Raw genomic sequence first — 19,913 nt, 5'->3', positions numbered from 1 at the left:
ACAGTTAATTATTTTCCTATAACAGTACATCCTGAAGTGTTTTATTCCTCCTATACCACTTTTCCAACACTAACAATTTTCATTGATTCCACTAAGCTACCACTGGGAAGTGGTTAAGATGTTGGACTTCTGATTGGAAGGTTGAGAGTTCAAATCCCAGCACTGCCGAGCTGCCACTGCTGGGCCCTTGAGCAGGGCCCTTGAGCAAGGCCCTTAACCCTCAACTGCTCAGTTGTATAAATGAGATAATTGTAAGTTGCTCTGGATAAGGGTGTCTGCCAAATGCCATAAATGTAAATGTAAATTAAAGAATGATGTCATAATTTATCCATTAGTAATTACCTTGACTGTTGAGGAACATCCTTGTAAGAAGTTCTAGTCCCTGTTCTGACTATAAACAGTTGTTCATCCTTCCATCCTGAAGTTAGTAAGACAAGAAAAAGCAGTTTGTCACCAAGAAACTGAAAGGTTAAAGTCCTCTGTCGTTATACTTTCACATGCCGTAATAGCTTTAGATAACGTGAACTGTCTACTATTACAAGTTCCTCTTACTATAGAAATGCTAACATATTAGACCAAACAGATTAATATAAACCTTGCAGCCGGAACTATTGTCTGAGCTTCTGTTACAGAAAACTAATCAACACCTTCTGACCAATCAGAATGGATAATTCAACAATGCTATTAAGAAATTTAATTTATACCAACAGCACATGTAGTGTGTTAGGTTTCATCAATTCAAATTTTATTGGCCACACACAGCCATACACAGTACAACATGCAGTGAAATGCTTTTTATGACTATTCATGACATAAAAATAGAATTTACGTAAACCAGAATTTACTTATATACAAGTAGAAAAAGGAAAAATATAAAAATACAATATAAAAGATATAAAAGATAGATGGCAGCAACAGTATGGACTATATTTGGAATAAAGTGCAGATATGTGCAGTTTTATGTGCAATGCAATGCTGTGCAACATCAGGCTGAGGTAGTTGCAGTGAAATTGCTATCTATACAATACATTTTTATAAATATAGGGGTAATACAGGTATATTAACAGGGGGTTCCTGGAGGACTAGAGGTCTGCCCACGGTGCTCTCACCGCCACGGCCCAGGTTCAATTCACGGCCAGGGAACCAACCCCAGCCACTGGAGTTGCATAAGACAGTGCACTCCCAGTGCCGGTTTCGGGCCCGGTTAAAATTGGGGAGGGTTGCATCATAAAGGGCATCCGGCGTAAAAACTGTGCCAAATCAAATATGCAGACCAATGATCCGCTGTGGCAACCCCTAACGGGAACAGCTGAAAGAAGAACAACAACAGGTATATTAAGGGGAATGTAGGGGGTGTGGGGGTTGTGCAAACAAATCCAACGTCTAGTCCTAGGTGTTGTCCTGGTTGGGGGCCTGAATATCCTGTGGGAAGAAGCTCTTCCTCATTTTCTCTGTGATGGCCTACAGGGAGCGGAAGTGCCACAACAGAGAGAAGAGTCTGTTGTTCAGATGGCTGAGATCCTTCATTATCTTCCTGGCCTTGGTCCAGCACCACTTGCTGTAGATAGACTGCAGGTCAGGGAACACAGTGCAGATGGTGTGCTCAGCTGAACGCACCACCCTCTGGAGAGCCGATCTATCCTGCTTGGTGCTGTTCCCAAACCAGGCTTTGATGCTTCCTGTCAGGATGCTCTCGATGGTGCAGGTATAAAAGTTTCTTAGTACCTTAGAGGCAGTTTGAAGTCCCGTAAGCATCTAAGGTGGTAAAGACACTGACAGGGCCTTCTTCACAAGGGTGTTAATGTGACAGGACCATGACAGGTCTTCCACGATGTGGCACCAAGGTATCGGAAACTATCCGCTCTCTCTCCACTGGGGCTCCTTTTGATTTTAAGGGGTGGAAGCTCCTCTCCTCTTTCATGCTGAAGTCCACTATCAACTCCTTGCTGACGTTCAGGAGGAGGTTGTTCTCCTGGCACCAGTTCTTTATCTCCTCCAGCTTGGCCTTCTCGTCATTATCAGGCCCACGACAACAGTGTGATCAGCAAACTTGACAATGGTGGTAGAGTTGGAAGTGGCCACACAGTCATAATGTACAATGAGTAGAGCAGGGGGCTCAGGACACAACCCTGGTGGGCTCAAGTGCTGAGGGTGAGGGAGTGTGAGACATGTCTGCCCACCCATACTGCTTGCGGTCTGCCTGTCAGGAAGTTGGAGATCCACTGACAGGCTAAGTCCTAGGTCCTCCAGCTTTTTGGTGTTTGAAGGGGATTACAGTGTTAAATGCTGAGCTGTAGTTCACAAACAGCATTTTGGCATAATTTCCCTTCCTGGTGTCCACATGGCTCAGGGCTGTGTGTAGTAGGTGTGTGATGGCGTCATCTGTAAATCGATTGTGATGGTATGTGAAATGTAATGGGTCCAGGGTCCAGGTAATGAAAAGATGATGAAGTACCTGACTAGCCTTTTAAAGCCCTTCATCGTGACTGAGGTCAGGGCTACTGGGTGATAGTCATCGAGGCAGGCGGCCTGGGGTTTCTTTGGGATGGGAACAATAATGGACTGTGTGCCCTAATTATTACAACACAACTCCACAACTCCACAACCCCTTATCACCCCTAAAATGTTGTACAATTCCACCATTGATTGTGTTGTTAAAGAAGGTAAAAAAAAGAAAGAAACATCTTTAATGAAACTGTTATATATGGTGCAGGATGTAATACACACTGAATGTTCTCTGCTCTTGTACTTTTGTCCTCTGGTGATGTCTGTTCACTACAAACATGGCTTGTAGTCTTGAAGTGTAATCCTTGTCCAACACCTTGGAGTCTCAGAGTAAAATCAATGTGTGTGTTTGTGTGTGTGTGTGTGTGTGTGTGTGTGTGGATGTGGGTGAGCTGTAGCATGGCCTGCTTATTGAATATGCACCTATTTGATTTCACTTTCACTTTAACTGCCATTGTCACTAGGCAGCTTTACAGAAATCAGGATGCAGATATAGATCCCTAATGGCCAAGCCAGAGGCAACAGCAACAAGGAAAAACCCCATGAGGCGACATGAGGAAGAAAACTTAAGAGAAACCAGACTCATCAAATATTACAATTATACATTATTACTCGTCTACACCTTTATACTGTAAAGACAAACTGTGTTTACTGTGCTAGCAGATTGTGAATAAATGTCCTGAGATGAGCACAGGACAAGCTTTATGACTACAGCAGCAGCTCTTAGATACAAATCTACAGTACCCAGGGCTCAAGGTGTTTTTTTTTATTTTTTATTTTTTATTGGAGATGTCCAAATGGGACAGTAGCCTAAGGTGAGTCACAAGCCACAATCTGACGTTCACTGCATCCTGTCTTCAAAGGTTATTAAAGAGTTTTGCTTGGAATAGATAAATGAGATGCTTGCAAGTTTGCTGAAAGGTCTGTGGTTGGACATTTTCAGTGTCAGTCAATGTGCCTCTTCCTGTGAAAGTAGACAGGTCTTGGCCATGTTTAGTTAAGAAAAAAAAAAACAGAATGTCTTGTGAAAGCTAGAGGTCTGGCTTGTATGACTAATGATGGCTCACCAACAAATGACTCACAAAATAAATACTTAACATGCCAGTGAGTCAGTGTCTGTGTACAACGCTGAACTGGAGGCTACATAAATCTGCGTTTTGAGTGCAGTGACATGTTGGAGTGTCAGCCTTCACTTATTTTGTTAAAAAAAATAGTTTGTTTTGTTAAAGAATAAATTATTTCATTCTAGATGTACTTATGAGTACTTATGTACTTATGAGTCAAATAGCTCAAATAGAACAGAGTAAATGACAAGTCATAAAGAGCAACATCACCAACCATTATTCCTGTCATCACTTTCTGACAAAGTTTTGCTTCACCAGCTGGTAAAAGAAATCATTTTGACAGATTGTTCAATAGCCTTTGTTATGTAAGGAATAAAACACAATGCGATGTGCAGTTATAGGAAAATAACTTTGACAGGGTGGATGATGCAGCTTGAGATGAAGCAGACTTACTGTTACCGCCTAAAAGCATGCCACAAAGTGTTTTATTCCTCTTATACCTCTTATGCCAAAAAATTTTAATTCAATAATGAATGACACATACTTTTTAACTAGAGAGGAAAAATACAAGACTATTACTAGAAAGTATTAATAATCTGTTCTTCATTAAGCTCTAAATCTATCTATCTATCTATCTATCTATCTATCTATCTATCTATCTATCTATCTCTTCTTCTCTCTCTCTCCAGCTGTTTACCTCTGTAAGCGGACGATGCAGAATAAAGCCCGGCTGGAACTTGCTGACTATGAAGCTGTGAGCATCTCCCTTTTCCCTCACGTTTTTCCTCCATGCCTCCTCATCAGCACTTTACTGTGCATTCTTGAGCCTCTGCTCACAGACATGCAATTCCACAGCTTAAAGGTCCTCTTTTTGCTGCTTCTTCTTCTTTTGTTAAAGGATAAAGAGATGTGCTGTGGTGTGCATTTTAACTGTAGTCTTATATATATATATATTGCTGATGAAATTTGTGAAAACAGTACAGGGTTGATTTTACATTATGCATCATAGTCCAGTTGATTGCTGGTCAAAAGGGCTCCTGGATGATCAAAAATAAATCAGTCCAAAAATTTAGTCCATAGTCCAAATGATTATTAGCTTTTTATACTACTCAATCTTGTATGACTTTAGACAGAGGAATGATCAAGCTGCCACTTTGGGCAAACTAGTGCAAATTGATGAAGGAGTCTGAATGAATCATTTAGCTGAATGAACCTCTCAAGCCAACAAAAATGCATCTCACAGTGCAGGGAAATGGCCTTGTAAACTTCCTCTCTCTGTATCCACATGGTTCACGAGGCTTATACATCACTTGGCATTCAGTCAAAAAGGAACTCACACTTCAGATATTCATTTGAATTTTAATCTAATTTAGAATGATTTGATGATAGCTATCTCCTGTCTTCTTGCCATCAAAGAAAATTAATTTGTTAAATTAACCCTAAGTTATGATAATTGTTTTCCTTTAGCTGGGGTGGATTTGTCTTAATGGAGCAACATCTGGAAAACAAAATCAAAGTCTATAGCAAAGGTCCAAACTGAGGCAAGCAAAGTAAAACCAGGTTACAAGAGGCATATCTACGATCAGAAAATAAAAAGCAGTCAAATCTAACAGAAAACCGAGAAAATGCAGGTACATGGCTCATAACTGCAGGCACAAATGCATGACAGTTTTTTTAAGACAAAAGAAAACACATAGAGTTTAAATATGCAAAGTAATATTTTAGTAAATTAGACTCAGTTGAGCAGAATCTGGGAATTAGTCAATGACCAGATAAGGGGGGAGACCTATTACAAAAAAGGGAACTAAAACGAAATAAAAGCAGATGGCAATGTTGTCCTGAGAGCTGCAATGCAAAACAAAAATGGTGAACATGTCATTTCTCAGATAGAAAACTCACAGGTGTTACAGAAAAAAATCACAAATGATCCCTGAGACATACAGTGTGAATCAAAAGAAAGAAATTCATCATCAAGTCTCGTGTGTGTCTGTGTGCCTGTTTGTGTTTTCAGGAAAGTTTAGCGCGGCTACAGAGGGCTTTTGCACGGAAATGGGAGTTTATATTTATGCAAGCAGAAGCACAAGCTAAGTGAGTATGAAAAGCAGGCAAACTCCAGATACACAGTGGATTAGGAAAATTCTCCATGTTCTAAACCACATGGTCCCACATTAACTGCTTATAAATCCATATAAACAGTTCTTTCTTTAGTTTTCTACTGCTATGAGTTATGAGGCTAGTGTCACTAACAAGTAAAAGAAGATATCTTTTCTGTAAATATCTGCTTCAAACCGCATCCAGTTCTTCAGTGATGTCACTTGCTGATGTGGTTTAGGACACAGTGTGATTTAGTTTAATCTATAAACATGAACTAAACTTCACTGTGTAGCTGAACCACCGAACATTATAAGGGCTCATGTCCAAGGTCCCGCCCCTCAAAGACAGTTGCAAGTAATGTAGATGATATTAAAGATCTTTGGCAATAAATTTTGGCAGCCTTACATTAATTGTTAGCATAAGCCTCATTCATAGGTATAAAGCTAAAGAAGCAAACATCAGACACCAAACAGTTGAGAGAAAAAAAATTTAAATTGATATTTAAACTATTCCTTTAAATCAGACTGACACTTCAAGGTTGTAGTGAAGTTGTAGTTACAGTTACTTGGTAGATTTTTATATATTTGGAATGGTACATAGAATTTTTAAGAAATGTACGAAATACTCAATGTCTTTAGAAAACCATACATATTGACATTTACAGCATGAGGTCAATCAGCTCTCAGAAAGCTGTAATTAATGTATTAATCTAATAAATGCTTTAAGAAAACACTTTATATGATATTGATATGCTGATCCATTTAAAGTGAATAAAAAAGTTCTATTTCTACTCATTCCACTGTGTATTCTACTTTTAAATTTCATTTCATTGTATGCAGCACTTTGAACAGCAATAACTGTCACAGCAACTGTCTAGACAGAGCGAGCAGAAAAAGGTCCTAAGGACATTCGGAGGAAATTAGGAGAGGAGCAGGTGTACTGACGATGTGAAAAGTTGATTCTCTGACATGTAAAATTGTAATTCATTTTTCTTGGTGTTTAACCTCAAATCTCTAGTTTAACTAACTATATTTAGTTAACTATATCCTGCAGAGGGGTGGTAGTGTCACTACAGATATTAAAAACAAGTAACTTTAGTTATTTAAATATTTTATGTGCCAGGAAGTTCAGACAAATGCTTTATATCTCATTACATTAGCTATACAAACTATATATTTTATTATGTAGCTGAAGTCTGTTGGTTGAAAAACACTCAAGCACTAGCATAATAAAAAGTGTTTTGAGGCTTATTTTATTCTTTTATTACTTGCATTATTTTATTTCTATTATTTGTTATTAGCAAAAAAAAAGGTGACATGAACCATGGATGCAGCTTCAGTGTAGTTTTGCTGGGTTTTTTTTTCCAATGTAGCTTATAAAGTGTAGATTAAGCTAACTGCATTAAGGAAAAACATTTCATAAGCAAAAGAGTATTCTGTCCTTATCTTTATTTTGATGGATCTTTATTTAGTTAAAATTCACAGTTATTGCTGTTCAATTTGTAATATACTGCTCCTAAAGAAGTCAGTCGCCTGGCGCTATTTTAAGGTTCCAAGTCGTCTAGTGTTGGCTAAAATTCATTCAGGATGTATCCAACACAGAGGATCCAAATTTTTATACCAGCTTTTTCATACTTACTGTATATACTGTATCATCATACTAGATTAAGCGTAATTATCGCCTATTTTCTGAACATCAGGACACAAATGGTTGACACTTCTAGTCATCTGTGCTCTGCTGTTACCTTTTTTCTCTCTTTTATTTCAGAGTGGATAAGAAACGGGACAAAATCGAGCGGAAGATTCTGGACAGTCAGGAGCGGGCATTCTGGGATGTGCACAGACCCGTGGTGAGGCGCCGCATCATTTTCAGTAGTGTTACTCATCTGATTAGCCTTTTTAATATCCGTCACACTCACCAACAACTTCATCCCACTCAGTTGTATTCATCACTGCCTGGGAGTTTACCCATGTAGGTAGATGTTTATTCTGTGTGCCATCAGCAAGCCTTTAGCTCTGCCTACACTATGTACTTGAGTATGTACCTGATCAATGTGAGACAGTAAAGTCTCAAAACAAATGCTAACATTAAATAGATGATGAATTATGCCGTGGTAACTAACATCATTAACAGCCTCCACAGATACAAGTACCCAATTTATAACCAAAAATGTTGGACTGATGTTCTTTGCTCTCAAATTGCGTCCATAGTGGCATTCTCGCTCAATGTGTTGATCCTCAGGCTGCAACCACAACAATCAACACTTCATTTCTTGGCATTTGAAGTACATCTTCCATGGTTTAATAGTGCACTACATATAACTGTGTCCCAGTATGACGCACTAAAAGTGTGCAAAGATGCAGTTCAAGGTCTTTTTCCCTTGCACAATACTTCCTTGTTTCTTCATTCTGCTTCCTGACTTTGCCTTGTTTTGTCAAACTGAGATTAGATTTTTGGATTGTAATTTATTTTATTGTGATTTATTTTATTTTATTTCAATTTTATTCTTCAATAACATGCTCACTAATCTATCCCCTGTCTACCAGCTAGTAGTGTGTGAGGGTGAGGGTTAACACTGCATCTTTTCCAACTGCTGCTCATATAACTTTCAGGTAATGTTACAGGGCAGCTGAACACGTTTGGAGGAGCGCATTAACTGCTTTATGCTGTATACAGTACTTGAACCCATATGTAGACCAATCAGTTTAATCCAACTTCATTTGATTTACTTTAATCTTTGTCAATATACTGTATATGTTTCAGCCAAATTAGCTGGAGATTAGCTTTCTGTTGTCATCCTGTATTAATGACTTGCATTATTTTTCTAAATTGCTTTTATAACCAGGTGGGTTAAGATAGGTTAAGACACTGATATTGCAGAAAAAACAGTGGAATTCATTTTTAATATGATTTTAATGAGTCGATAGGAGAACCCCTCATTTAATTTTGTAAAAAAAATATATATAATATATATATATATATATATATATATATATATATATATATATATATATATATATATATATATATATATATATATATTTATATATATAACACTGACAGTAAAGTGAAAAAAATCTGTCCAGCACTGCAATAAAAAAAGCACTAACGCATATGGGAGACTTCTGAAGAACCAGGAAATGAGAGCACATTAATGTGAGACTCTTTTTAATGAATGAAAGAACCGATGCAAATTAGTGTAATTAAGAGTGACGCTTTTTTTATGAATAGAAGGGCCTATGTAAATGAGATCCAATTAAACTGGGACTTTTCAGTGAGGGAATATAATGAATATGAATTAATCTAATTACACATGTACTGTAGATTCCATTTTCGATTGATTTTCACAGCACTGTCAGTCATTTTGGTTTATACAATCAGATCTATTCTCTTCTCTGGCTATGCCTCTCTATTTTTTAGCCTACATATTACTATAACACTGATGCAGGCATAAACCAAGATGTCCTAGGCATCCGTGGCTAGATTTCCAGCTTGCTCTCAAACGATAGCTTCACCAGCAATCAGATCGGTCTTAGCAGAGCATTCGTTAGCTCATATGTACAGAATAGAGCAGTTAGCACTCTCCTCCAAGTGTGTTCAGCTGCAAACAACAGTTTGATATGATGTGGTAGCTTCACGTGTCTCAGAGGAGGCACTTTAACCTTTCAGATTGGTGATAGTTGAGCAGAACAAGAGTCATAGCTAGTGAAGGGAAACTGACATTAACTACACTGTTGGGTTGATGTACATATACGCCTATATATATATATATATATATATATATATATATATATATATATATATATATATATAGCAACATAGCAATATGGAGAGAAAAAAAGAGAACGGAAGTGGATACTCATGTAGTTCAGATGTTTGGAATATTTCCTTTTGCTCATTTTTAATAAAGGGTGCCAATTATTATATTATTAGAGCCTATCTATCAATCTATCTATCTATCTATCTATCTATCTATCTATCTATCTATCTACTACACTTATGTAATATGACTGTGGCTACTTGATTGTTCTTATAGTGACATACACATACCCACACACACACACACACAATCAAATGCCCTTGTCCAGCTCTAGGTCCTCTCTCATTTCCTCATTAGCTCACTACAGGTTTAGCAGACCACACATACACACACACATACACACACACATACACACACACACACACACATGGCTGTCTGCCTGATCTGATGGGCCACATAATTGGAAATGGCAGACTTTCTGCACCAGCACTCTGTAGTGTCCGAGTTATGCCGTGATTTATAATTCAATTATACTGATGTTCCTCTCTGTAGCACTTTGTTTAAACCCTGCATCAAAACTAACTTAACCATATCATCATCATGTCATGGCAGATGTCATGAGCTGTCCGGTAATATGAGTGGTGTGTTACCATTACTGCTAACTGTCATGAGAGCTGTCGTAATGTTCCTTTCCATGACAGCTTGTGTCAAGTGTGCTCTAGATAGCAGTTGTTAATATTATTTCATGCGTACTGTCATAACACTCAATAACATGACTTGTACCACAGGGCTGTTGAATTCTCAAATCTGATTGGTCTGATTTTCTAGATTTCTCATTTTCAAGGCTGTAATTGAAATGATAGGGCTATACTAATGTATTTGCTTTAATAAAGCTCATTCTCATTCATAGCAGAATATCATAATACATAATATTAGCCTCATAATCAATATATTATAATATAAAAAATATATTGTTACATAAAGAAAAATTAAGATGTTCATTTAATATTTATGGAAGAAGTCTCCAGTGTTAGCATTTTTTAAGAGTCAGTAAGTATTGTGCCACTGGAAAGTCTGCATTTTTTTTGTCTTATTAACTTCAAGATGGAGAAAAAAGCGAGGCTGGTGAGGGAATGACTCTTTTTATAGCTGCTATAATTTAAGTCATAACAGCAACTAACTTCACATGGACATTCCACAACATAAAATGTAACTATAAACGGTTATAGATAAAACAAATTGTAGTTGTTGGCAAATTGCTGTGGTATAAGAGTAATAAAACACAGCATGTACGATTATGTTTTACACATTGAACAATCACTAATGGTGTTCTAGTCAGTATTTATGTTAAAAGTCATTAGAAGCTGTTTGCAATACCATCATCGACTTAATAAATTAAAGTGTTACATTTATGAGAAATTATATAGGTGAATTCATCAGGAAATTAGAACGTACACTGCATAGCATTATTAGCAAACATTTGTATATTACACAGACTAATATTTAAATCAAATATGACAGCTGTTATGACAGTTGTTGATATTGAGGTGACAATGTCATAAGAAATTATAATATCTGTCATAACCCTTTTAATGGGTCATAAAATGTATGCTAACTAGTAATCAATTAGTTTGAGTGTCATACACTCATATTTAAAAGAGTTCTTTGGATTGTCCCTCTAAGAGAACCTGCAAAGGGGTTCTCTACTATCAGAAAGTAGAACACCTTTGGGAAGCTAAGAACCCTTAAATATTGAAAGAACCTTTAAGAAACCTCATAGAGCTATCGTGGCAGTTATTGATTATGCTCAAATGACACTGTTATGCCATTGGAAATAAACTATCATGGCAGGATGTAACATATTCTATGGCATGTTTAAGACACTGTTATGTGAGTCTTGTGAAACGGGGTTTAAGTAAATTGTTACCATTTCCCTTCACACTTCTGTACATGTGTGTATACGCTTCACTAGGGTTAAGCGTTGAACATCAATGAGAGAGAGAAAACACTGTTTTCCGGTTGGTCTCTGGTGACCGCTCATGTTTGTGATTGAGCTCTCTGCTTCAGAAAGCTCCCTGAGGAATATGGTCGTGTGCCTGCGATCATGTGACCAGGATTATGTGTCTGTGTGTGTCTTGGGGAACAGACTGACTCTCAACCTCACACTGAGTTTGTGTAGGTGTGTGGGCATGAAATGGAGAGTGTGATGTAGTGAGAGATAACATTCCACAACATAAAATGTAACTATAAACAGTTATAGCTCAAACAAATTGTAGCTGTTGGCAAATTGCTGTGGTATAAGAGCAATAAAACACTTTGGGTTGTGCAGTTATAGAATTAGAAATAATCTACTTCAAGCTGGTTTAGTCATGGATTACTTTCCTATAACAGCATGTACGATTATTTTTTATATTGAACAATCGCTAATGATGTTCTAGTCAATATTTATGTTAAAATCACTAGAAGCCTGAGAAACCTCATTTGAGAAACCTCATAGTGCTATCATGGCAGTTATTGATTATGCTAACGTGGCACTGTTATGCCATTGGAAATAAACTGTCATGGCAGGATGTAACATATTCTATGGCATGTTTATGTGAGTCTTGTGAAACAGGGTTTAAGTAAATTTCCCTTCACGCTTCATGTATCTGTACATGTGTGTATACGCTTCACTAGGGTTAAGCATAGAACATCAATGAGAGAGAGAACACTGATTTCCGGTTGGGATCTGGTGATCACTCATGTTTGTGATTGAGCTCTCTGCATAAGAGGAACAAAATGTGTGTGTGTGTGTGTGTGTTGTGGCAGTAGCAGAATCCCCCACTGATGATTTCTGACAGTAATAATGTTCTGTTATCAGAATATTTTACAAAAAAAAAATTGCAAGGATGCAGGGTGACACAGTGTGATGTCAGTTCATCATGGGGGCGGGGCTTATTTCATACCCACCCTGATAAAAAAAATTCTTATTGCGACTCCATCTGACACTCATAGTGTCCCTGGTGGTCTAGCAGCTAAGGATTCCCGCACTCTCACCGCCATGGCCCGCGTTCAATTCCCGGGCAGGGAACCAACCCAGCCACTGGGAGTGTACTCTCAGTGCAGGTCCCAAGCCCGGATAAAATGGGAGGGTTGCATCAGGAAGGGCATCCAGCATAACACCTGTGCCAAATCAAACATGCAGACCAAAGATCCGCTGTGGCGACCCCTAATGAGAGCAGCCAAAAGAATAACAACATCTGACACTCATCAGTGCCACACTAGTGAGAGATCAGTAGAAATCAGGCCTCAAAAATGTACTATTTTAGAGGTCACGTAGTAGAGAGAGGTTTCTCTGTAAGCTGTAATTGAGAAATCAGAGAAAATATTGGAGATTTTTAAATCTAAATGGAAGTGAAAAATTACAAAGGCATCGGATGTATTTGTCTTAATACTACAACAATTTCTGGTTTATAGAAGCAATGTGATAAAACCTTTAGTGTCATTAAAGTATGACATAAATTATATTGTACTTGTAGTCATTTATTACTGTATCATTAAAATACACTATTTTTGTCCTGCTATCAGACCAGTACTACATCTCATCCCTGCTTCTGAGTGAAACATGAGTGATTAGTGTCACAGAACCCTGACAAGTCAACTGTCAGTATTTCAGTTTGTTTCATCACAAATCTAAGCACGAATCAGGAGAACAACGCTGTTTTTGTCTCTGAACCTGAATCTGGAAAAGTGCAAGTGTTCTGTTTGTTTGTTTAGTAATAAGAATGTGACTCAGACTAATGATTCATTGTGTTTTCTCTGTGACTGATCACAGCCTGGCTGTGTGAATACGACAGAAGCCGACATCAAGAAATCCTCCAGGATGAAACAGCCGCACAAAACACGGAAGGTAAACCTGAGGATCAGTCGTCTGCACTATTTCATACACAATGCTGAACGCCGAACTCATGGGAGAATGAAATTTAAAAAGAAAAAAAAAACTATGGATTATTATTATTATGAACCGTATGAAAAGCTTTAGAAGGTTTAGTTGGTGTTTTAAGTAGATTGAAGGTTGTACTTTTATTTTGCGCTGTTGGTGAGTTTATTGCTTACTTGTGTTTCATGGTGTTTAGTCAGTGTATGGTCTACAGAATGATGTCCGCAGTCACAGTCCCACACACACCAGCACACCTGAGGTTAAGGAGCCCACTGAGGAGGAGCTACAGGAACAGGTACACACACACACACACACACACATGCACACACCAATAGGAGCTGACAGATGATTAGTTAGCTCGACAGAGGATAAAAAAGATTTATTTAACTTTTATTTATTTCATACCCACCTTGTTAAAATTGTTTTTTTTTTTACTACTCTATCTGACACTCATCAGTTACACACTAGTGAGAGATCAGTAGAAATCAGGCCTCATAAATGTACTGTTTTAGAGGTCAGGAAGTAGTGAGAGGTTTCTCTGTACGCTGTAAATGAGAATCGACAGAGGATAAAACACATTGCACACGCTCTCACAAGCTTAGACACATTCTGTAACACCTATGAATAAACAGTCATGAAATGAGAATGAGGAGGAACACACAGGTCAGAAGCACAAACATACTCTAGCAAGTACATCTGTCCTTGTCCCTGTCACCTTGGCTGGCTAACTGGGTCAATGTGAACCTGGTTTCAGACAACCTGGAATGTACAGACTACTACAGAAATAAAAGTGTCATTGTGAAGTCAGAGATTCTGGGTTCAGGAGCTTTCTGATCAGCATTGTGATGACAAAGAGTCTGGGACTTCATCAGCATTGTGATGTCAGAGAGTTTGGGAGTTTATCAGCATTGTGATGTCAGAGTGTCTGGGACTTCATCAGCATTGTGGTGTCAGAGAGTCTTGGAGTTTATCAGCATTGTGGTGTCAGATGTTCTGTGAGTTCATCAGCATTGTGATGTCAGAGAGTTTGGCATTTATCAGCATTGTGATGTCAGAAAGTCTTGGAGTTTATCAGCATTGTGATGTCAGAAAGTCTTGGAGTTTATCAGCATTGTGATGTCAGAAAGTCTTGGAGTTTATCAGCATTGTGATGTCAGAGAGTTTGGGAGTTCATCAGCATTATGAAGACAGACATTCAGGAATTTCAATATCTATTCTACTTTAACTAATACATTTCTGTAGATTAACTCCAAACCTCTGACTTGCTTACTTCAGAGATACCACTTAGCTTGAACAGTGAACAGCTACCACCTAAAATCATAGACCATAATAGTGTCTATCATGTATTTGTAATATATTAAGTGTCAGATGTATTTGTAATATATTAACTATCAGATATATTTGTAATTTGTTTTTTTGTTTTTTTTTTAGCTACACTTACTTCGTATCTATACTCATTGGCCAGGTGGTTGTGATTTATTTTCTGGCATAAGTGGCTCTAGATAATCTTTGACACACCACTTTGTGAAAAGAAAGAGATTAAAGAAATGTTTCAACTGCTGATAGTACCGAGTGACCTCTGATATCAAACAACTTTAGTAGTCATAGATTTAAAAAAAAATAATAATCTGGATGAGAGGGTCTTTCTGTGAAGCTTGGTGTTGTTCAGACTTTGGTCCATCCTGACTGATGAAAAAAAAGAAGAAAAAGTGTTTAGTGTCTAGACTGTTTCCCCATCAGAGAGGGTTCCAAGTAGAAAAGTAAAAAGGCTGCTAAAACTACAACTCAGAAACTAAAATCGGCCTGGGGTCCTCTTTTAGAAACTCATCTAATGGTAAGAAAGAAAATGGTTTCTCTGCATATGAATCTCTCTGAATATGGGCACTGTGTCTCAGGTCTCAAATATTATCTATTTTCCAATTATATTTACATTTACAGCATTTGATCTCTTTGATAATTCAGGACTATGTCTGATACTTTACAAATTCATCATAGACACCGTTATAAGTGTGATAAGCATGAAATGTTTGATTTTCTATTTCAGTTTAGGGCAACATGTGCCCAATATTAACTTGAACACAAGCAAGTTAATACTGCGCACACGTTAAGTTGGAGCAATTGAACTAGTGAAGGAAACTTGCTGAAAGTGCACTTCTGTGACTGTAGCAGTGGCTGGACTTTAGTTTCCATCTTATTTATTCATGCATACAGAGTACATTGCGAATACAGTACAGAATTAGCCTGTGCACTCATTAAATCTTAATCTGGCTGTTGAATGTTAATGAGTCAGAGAGGCAAACAGGAAAAGGGAAGTGTTTTAATGTAGCACACAAAAACTGACTTTTAGCTTCACTCTGAATTAATTTTAATAATTTAGCTGTTATGAATATAATAACTGTTTCATGTTTGTGATTACCTTACAGATACAGTATTGGCAAGCACAGTTGGACAGACATCGATTAAAAATGTCCAAAGTTGCAGAAAGGTGTGTGTTATTCTCCAGCAACTCTGCAAAAGTGTTTAGGGGTGATGTGTGCAGTAGTATTATACATATATTAAATATAGTGCCATATGGGAAGTTATGCAACATGTACGAAACATTATGACTTCTATATATTGCCCTTTTTTTTTCTTTTTTTGCTTCACTTCAGTTTGTTGAGCTACACAGAGCAGTACATGGAGTATGACCCTTTCATAACCTCCCCTGAGTCATCAAACCCCTGGATCTCAGATGACAATACTCTCTGGGAACTGGAAGCCAGGTGTGTGTGTGTGTGTGTGTGTGTGTGTGTGTGTGTAAAACATTGCAATAAAATTCAGCACCTTGCAGCTGAAAAGAAAATAGAGTTTATATGCAAGACACGACTAGCAAACACAGGCTCAGAGCCAGAGGCAATATACCCGGTTCATGCTTTGTCAGAAGAGGTTCTGAGAGTGGAAATAAACTTGTGAAAAATCTGCAGAGTTCCTGGATTTTTTTTTTAAACAGCAGGAGAAGTTTAGCACTCCATCACAAGGAGGATGGGGAAATAAACAGCAAGCAGGAATTTCACTCATTTAAATAAAATGGCGATACAGAATCAGACTCTCCACTGAATTAGTACGGTTTTAGGAAATCAGTAATGTTTTAGTGAAAGTGTGTACAGTATGCTAGTTAAGGAATAAAATACTATGGGTGTGTAGGAAAATAATCAACAATGCAGCTTTGTGCTTGACGTGAAGCAGTGTTACAGTTACCACCCCGACGTTGTTTATTTTTGCAGCATGTACAGAGATGCTTTATTCCTTTTATACCACAGCAATTTGAATGAAACGTCATACTTTTTATCCGTTCATAGTTACTTTTAGTAGGGAGTTAGTTCTTGTTATCACATTATAGCAGGTATAAACAGTTGTCCCTCACCAGCCTCTCATTTATTCTCTCTCTTGAGAACCTTGTCATGTTACTAAGAAAGCACAAACTCCTCAGAAATCTTAAAGTTACAGCTTTACCTCTGACTGTTTTGTTTGCCTTCAATAGTGTAGTTCTGCACCGTATTCAGCACAACCATGACACCTTACAGCTGGCACTATATTTAGTGCTGCGTTTATAGAAAATTACTACCACCACCATTCTGACTAATCAGAATTGAGCATTTGGCAGTGTTGTGGTATAATAGGGCTATATTTAATAGGTCTGATCTAAGCCATGAAGTACATGCTATCAGATGCTGCGCACACTCCCGGTCCTCCTGCACCATTGCCTGAGCTTACATATTTACTGAGGTGTATTTGCTTAGAAGTGAAATCCATCCATTCTCTATCACTCACTCATGCTGCTGGCAACCGATAGACCCCTATCAATGCCTTTAAACAATACCTCTCTCTCTCTCTCTCTCTCTCTCTCTCTCTCTGTCTGAGCTGAACAGATAGAGTTGTGTCAACATCATTAAATGCTAAATCTCCATGTCTGTCCGTCACTCTCAGTTTCTCTCTTCCGGAGCATGGTGAGCGGATTGAGTGTGTCAACATTGCTAAACCTTTTCTGTGGTCAGAGTAGAAGCTGTGCTGTTTGTCCATTCATTCATGTATTCGCCTTCAGTAAGCACTTTATCCTTGTGCCTATCGCAGGAACACTGGGCACATGGGGGGAATACACACAGCATTGGATGCCAATACATTACAGGGCACTTTCTGGCCAGATTTTACTGAACTAGTCCTAACGTAGGATTCAAAACCAGTCTGACTCCTCTGTAGTCCAATTATAGTCATTTCTATTTTTATTTCACTTTTATTTAATTAGACATGGTCTTAATTTAGATTCAAGATCATTGTGATTATAGATTATAGTTGAAAACTTGAGTACTCTAGACTATAGTACAGGACTGGTCATAATTTTGAATAAACAATAAGCCTCACTGAACTGTAGTAAAATCACAATGCTAATTTAGACTTTAGAATAAATCAGATTAAATAGTAGTCTATGACTGGAGTTAATCTGGATTTAAATATTAATGATTATATAATAATCCTTTACATTTAAGCATGAGTACACTGTAGATAAAGACTAGTGCTAAAATATTATTTCAAATAAATCATCCTGGATTATACCAGACCAGAGTTAGTTTAGGCTTAAATGAGTCTGAAGAAGTCCTAAGTAGTGCATAAGATGTGGAGATAAATGAAGCGTTGTGTTGTGTGTGTGTGTGTATATTGTAGACAGAAACCTAAAATCTAGTTCCTATACAGGGGCAGTTCCTGCTAAAGACATGTATCTAGACAAAGATATTAGCAATGTCATGGTCTCTCTAGACGTTATCTTGTTGTAAGGTAATGTGACTGGTAATATGACACCCTGGTGTGTGGAACAGGATTGAGAATGCTGGAGGCAGGCATTAGACTGTGGTGTTGCTTTTATTCATTTTCATTAATTTTTTTCATGCTTTCCTGCACATCTTGGACTAACATCAAAAAGAGAAAAAAAACTGATCTCACTGATGCACACACTTCATACACACAGTAGGACACTGTTGAAACTTACTTTATTTATTCATTGAGCCAAGAATCAATTTTCTCTCAGTCTTTGCACTCATTGCAAAACAGACAGCTTATAAATTAGGTTTCAGTTAATCACACAAAGGTGTAGCCACTCACTCATTACCCGCTTGTTCTCCATGATTGTTTTCTCATTCCTCTGCTGACATTTGACCACACCCCATCTACCACTGATATTCACTGTAAAAGACATTGTCTGGTCATCCAGTTTAATTTACATGACACTGGTTCCGCACACATGACCGAAAAGGAAGTGAGATTCATTTTTGTTCAAAAAAAAAAAACAAATGTACAATGAAACACTGAATGTGATGATGGACACAGCTGAAGTCGGGTAGCTTTAATTACAACACAAATCAATAAAAACAGGACATGAGACAGAGGGAAAGTGAATAAACAGCCTATTTGTCTTTTTCTAATTATTTATGAGCATAACTACAATATAAACACTCTTCTATCATGATATGTTTGCATATTATGATACATTTACAGCATATAGAAAGTGGGATTAGAATAGACATGACATGTAAAGCAAGGGCAATGTGACATGTGGGCTCAATTTCCACTCACCTCTGACACAGCAGGCGTGGATTGAAATGCTAATTAAAAGGAAGGAGTAATGTCAGCTTGTGATATGTGGAAAAAACACTTCGAAAACACTTCCAGTGTGAATTGTCCTTTAGATTAAGGTCAGCACTCCTAGTAAAAAAAAAAGCATTATGGTAATGGCTGCACAACAAGGTTAATTAATAAGCAAATTGATTCATAATCAGCTAATTAATAAGCAAAGTCATGTGCAGTCATTAGTATGTCTTTAAACATGATTCAGTCTTTCAGCCCTCAGGAAAATGTGAAATTACTGAATACTTGGCTTGGAAAAATGAAAAAAAAAATGATAGTGTTCATCACGTCTCATGCAGGCTTTATTGCATTGAATACATTTAGAGAGATAACCCTGTTATTCATTTCTCTCTCTCTCTCTCTCAGTAAGGAGCCGGGTCAGCAGAGGGTGCGGCGGTGGGGTTTCGGGTTTGATGAGGTTCTGAAGGACCCCGTAGGGAGAGAACAGTTCCTGAAGTTCCTGGAATCTGAATTCAGCTCGGAGAACCTGTGGTGAGAGGAACTCACCCTCACACACATTTGAGCTGATCAGAGCTGACGTTCATTTCTCTCTTATATCTGTGTATTTCTACACTGAATAAAAGAAAGAAACAGAAAAAGGCAAAACCAGACAGAGAATTTTATCCCGATAGTCATTTGTGTTAACTGGTGAGTGATGTATTTCACCTGTCTCATTTTACCTATACTTTGATTCTTTATATTTGCTTAAACATTTTCATGTTTATAATTTAATGATTCCTCATAAAGCTACTAATTCCCTAAAGACTTTTTATAAACATGTTATAGCATGTAATTAAGTCTTACTATCCATATTCAGTCCTAAACTACTGTTATAACTGGCCTGTGCAAAGCATCTGTAATATACATCAATATTAATAACCAATAATAATAATTCCACGTACAGGAAATAATTAAG

At 37.6% G+C, this 19,913-nt stretch overlaps 1 protein-coding gene across 6 annotated transcripts in view; it reads left to right on the top strand.

Moving 5' to 3' along the window:
• rgs7b (regulator of G protein signaling 7b) overlaps nt 1-19,913 on the top strand; it is a 118,619-nt gene that overhangs the window by 88,866 nt on the left and 9,840 nt on the right. For all 6 annotated transcript variants that reach the window (XM_053238602.1, XM_053238604.1, XM_053238603.1 and 3 more), the window contains exons 7-14: nt 4,259-4,323; nt 5,581-5,657; nt 7,431-7,512; nt 13,238-13,312; nt 13,539-13,637; nt 15,766-15,827; nt 15,994-16,104; nt 19,364-19,489. In XM_053238602.1, coding sequence (XP_053094577.1) covers nt 4,259-4,323; nt 5,581-5,657; nt 7,431-7,512; nt 13,238-13,312; nt 13,539-13,637; nt 15,766-15,827; nt 15,994-16,104; nt 19,364-19,489 — 697 coding nt within the window. The remainder of the gene's footprint in view (nt 1-4,258; nt 4,324-5,580; nt 5,658-7,430; nt 7,513-13,237; nt 13,313-13,538; nt 13,638-15,765; nt 15,828-15,993; nt 16,105-19,363; nt 19,490-19,913) is intronic.

The sequence above is a fragment of the Pangasianodon hypophthalmus genome, chromosome 12 (genome assembly GCF_027358585.1).
Source record: "Pangasianodon hypophthalmus isolate fPanHyp1 chromosome 12, fPanHyp1.pri, whole genome shotgun sequence".
Classification (NCBI taxonomy): Eukaryota; Metazoa; Chordata; class Actinopteri; order Siluriformes; family Pangasiidae; genus Pangasianodon; species Pangasianodon hypophthalmus.
The sequence above is the reverse complement of the archived record's forward strand: the minus strand, read 5'-3'. Positions and strand labels throughout refer to the sequence as shown.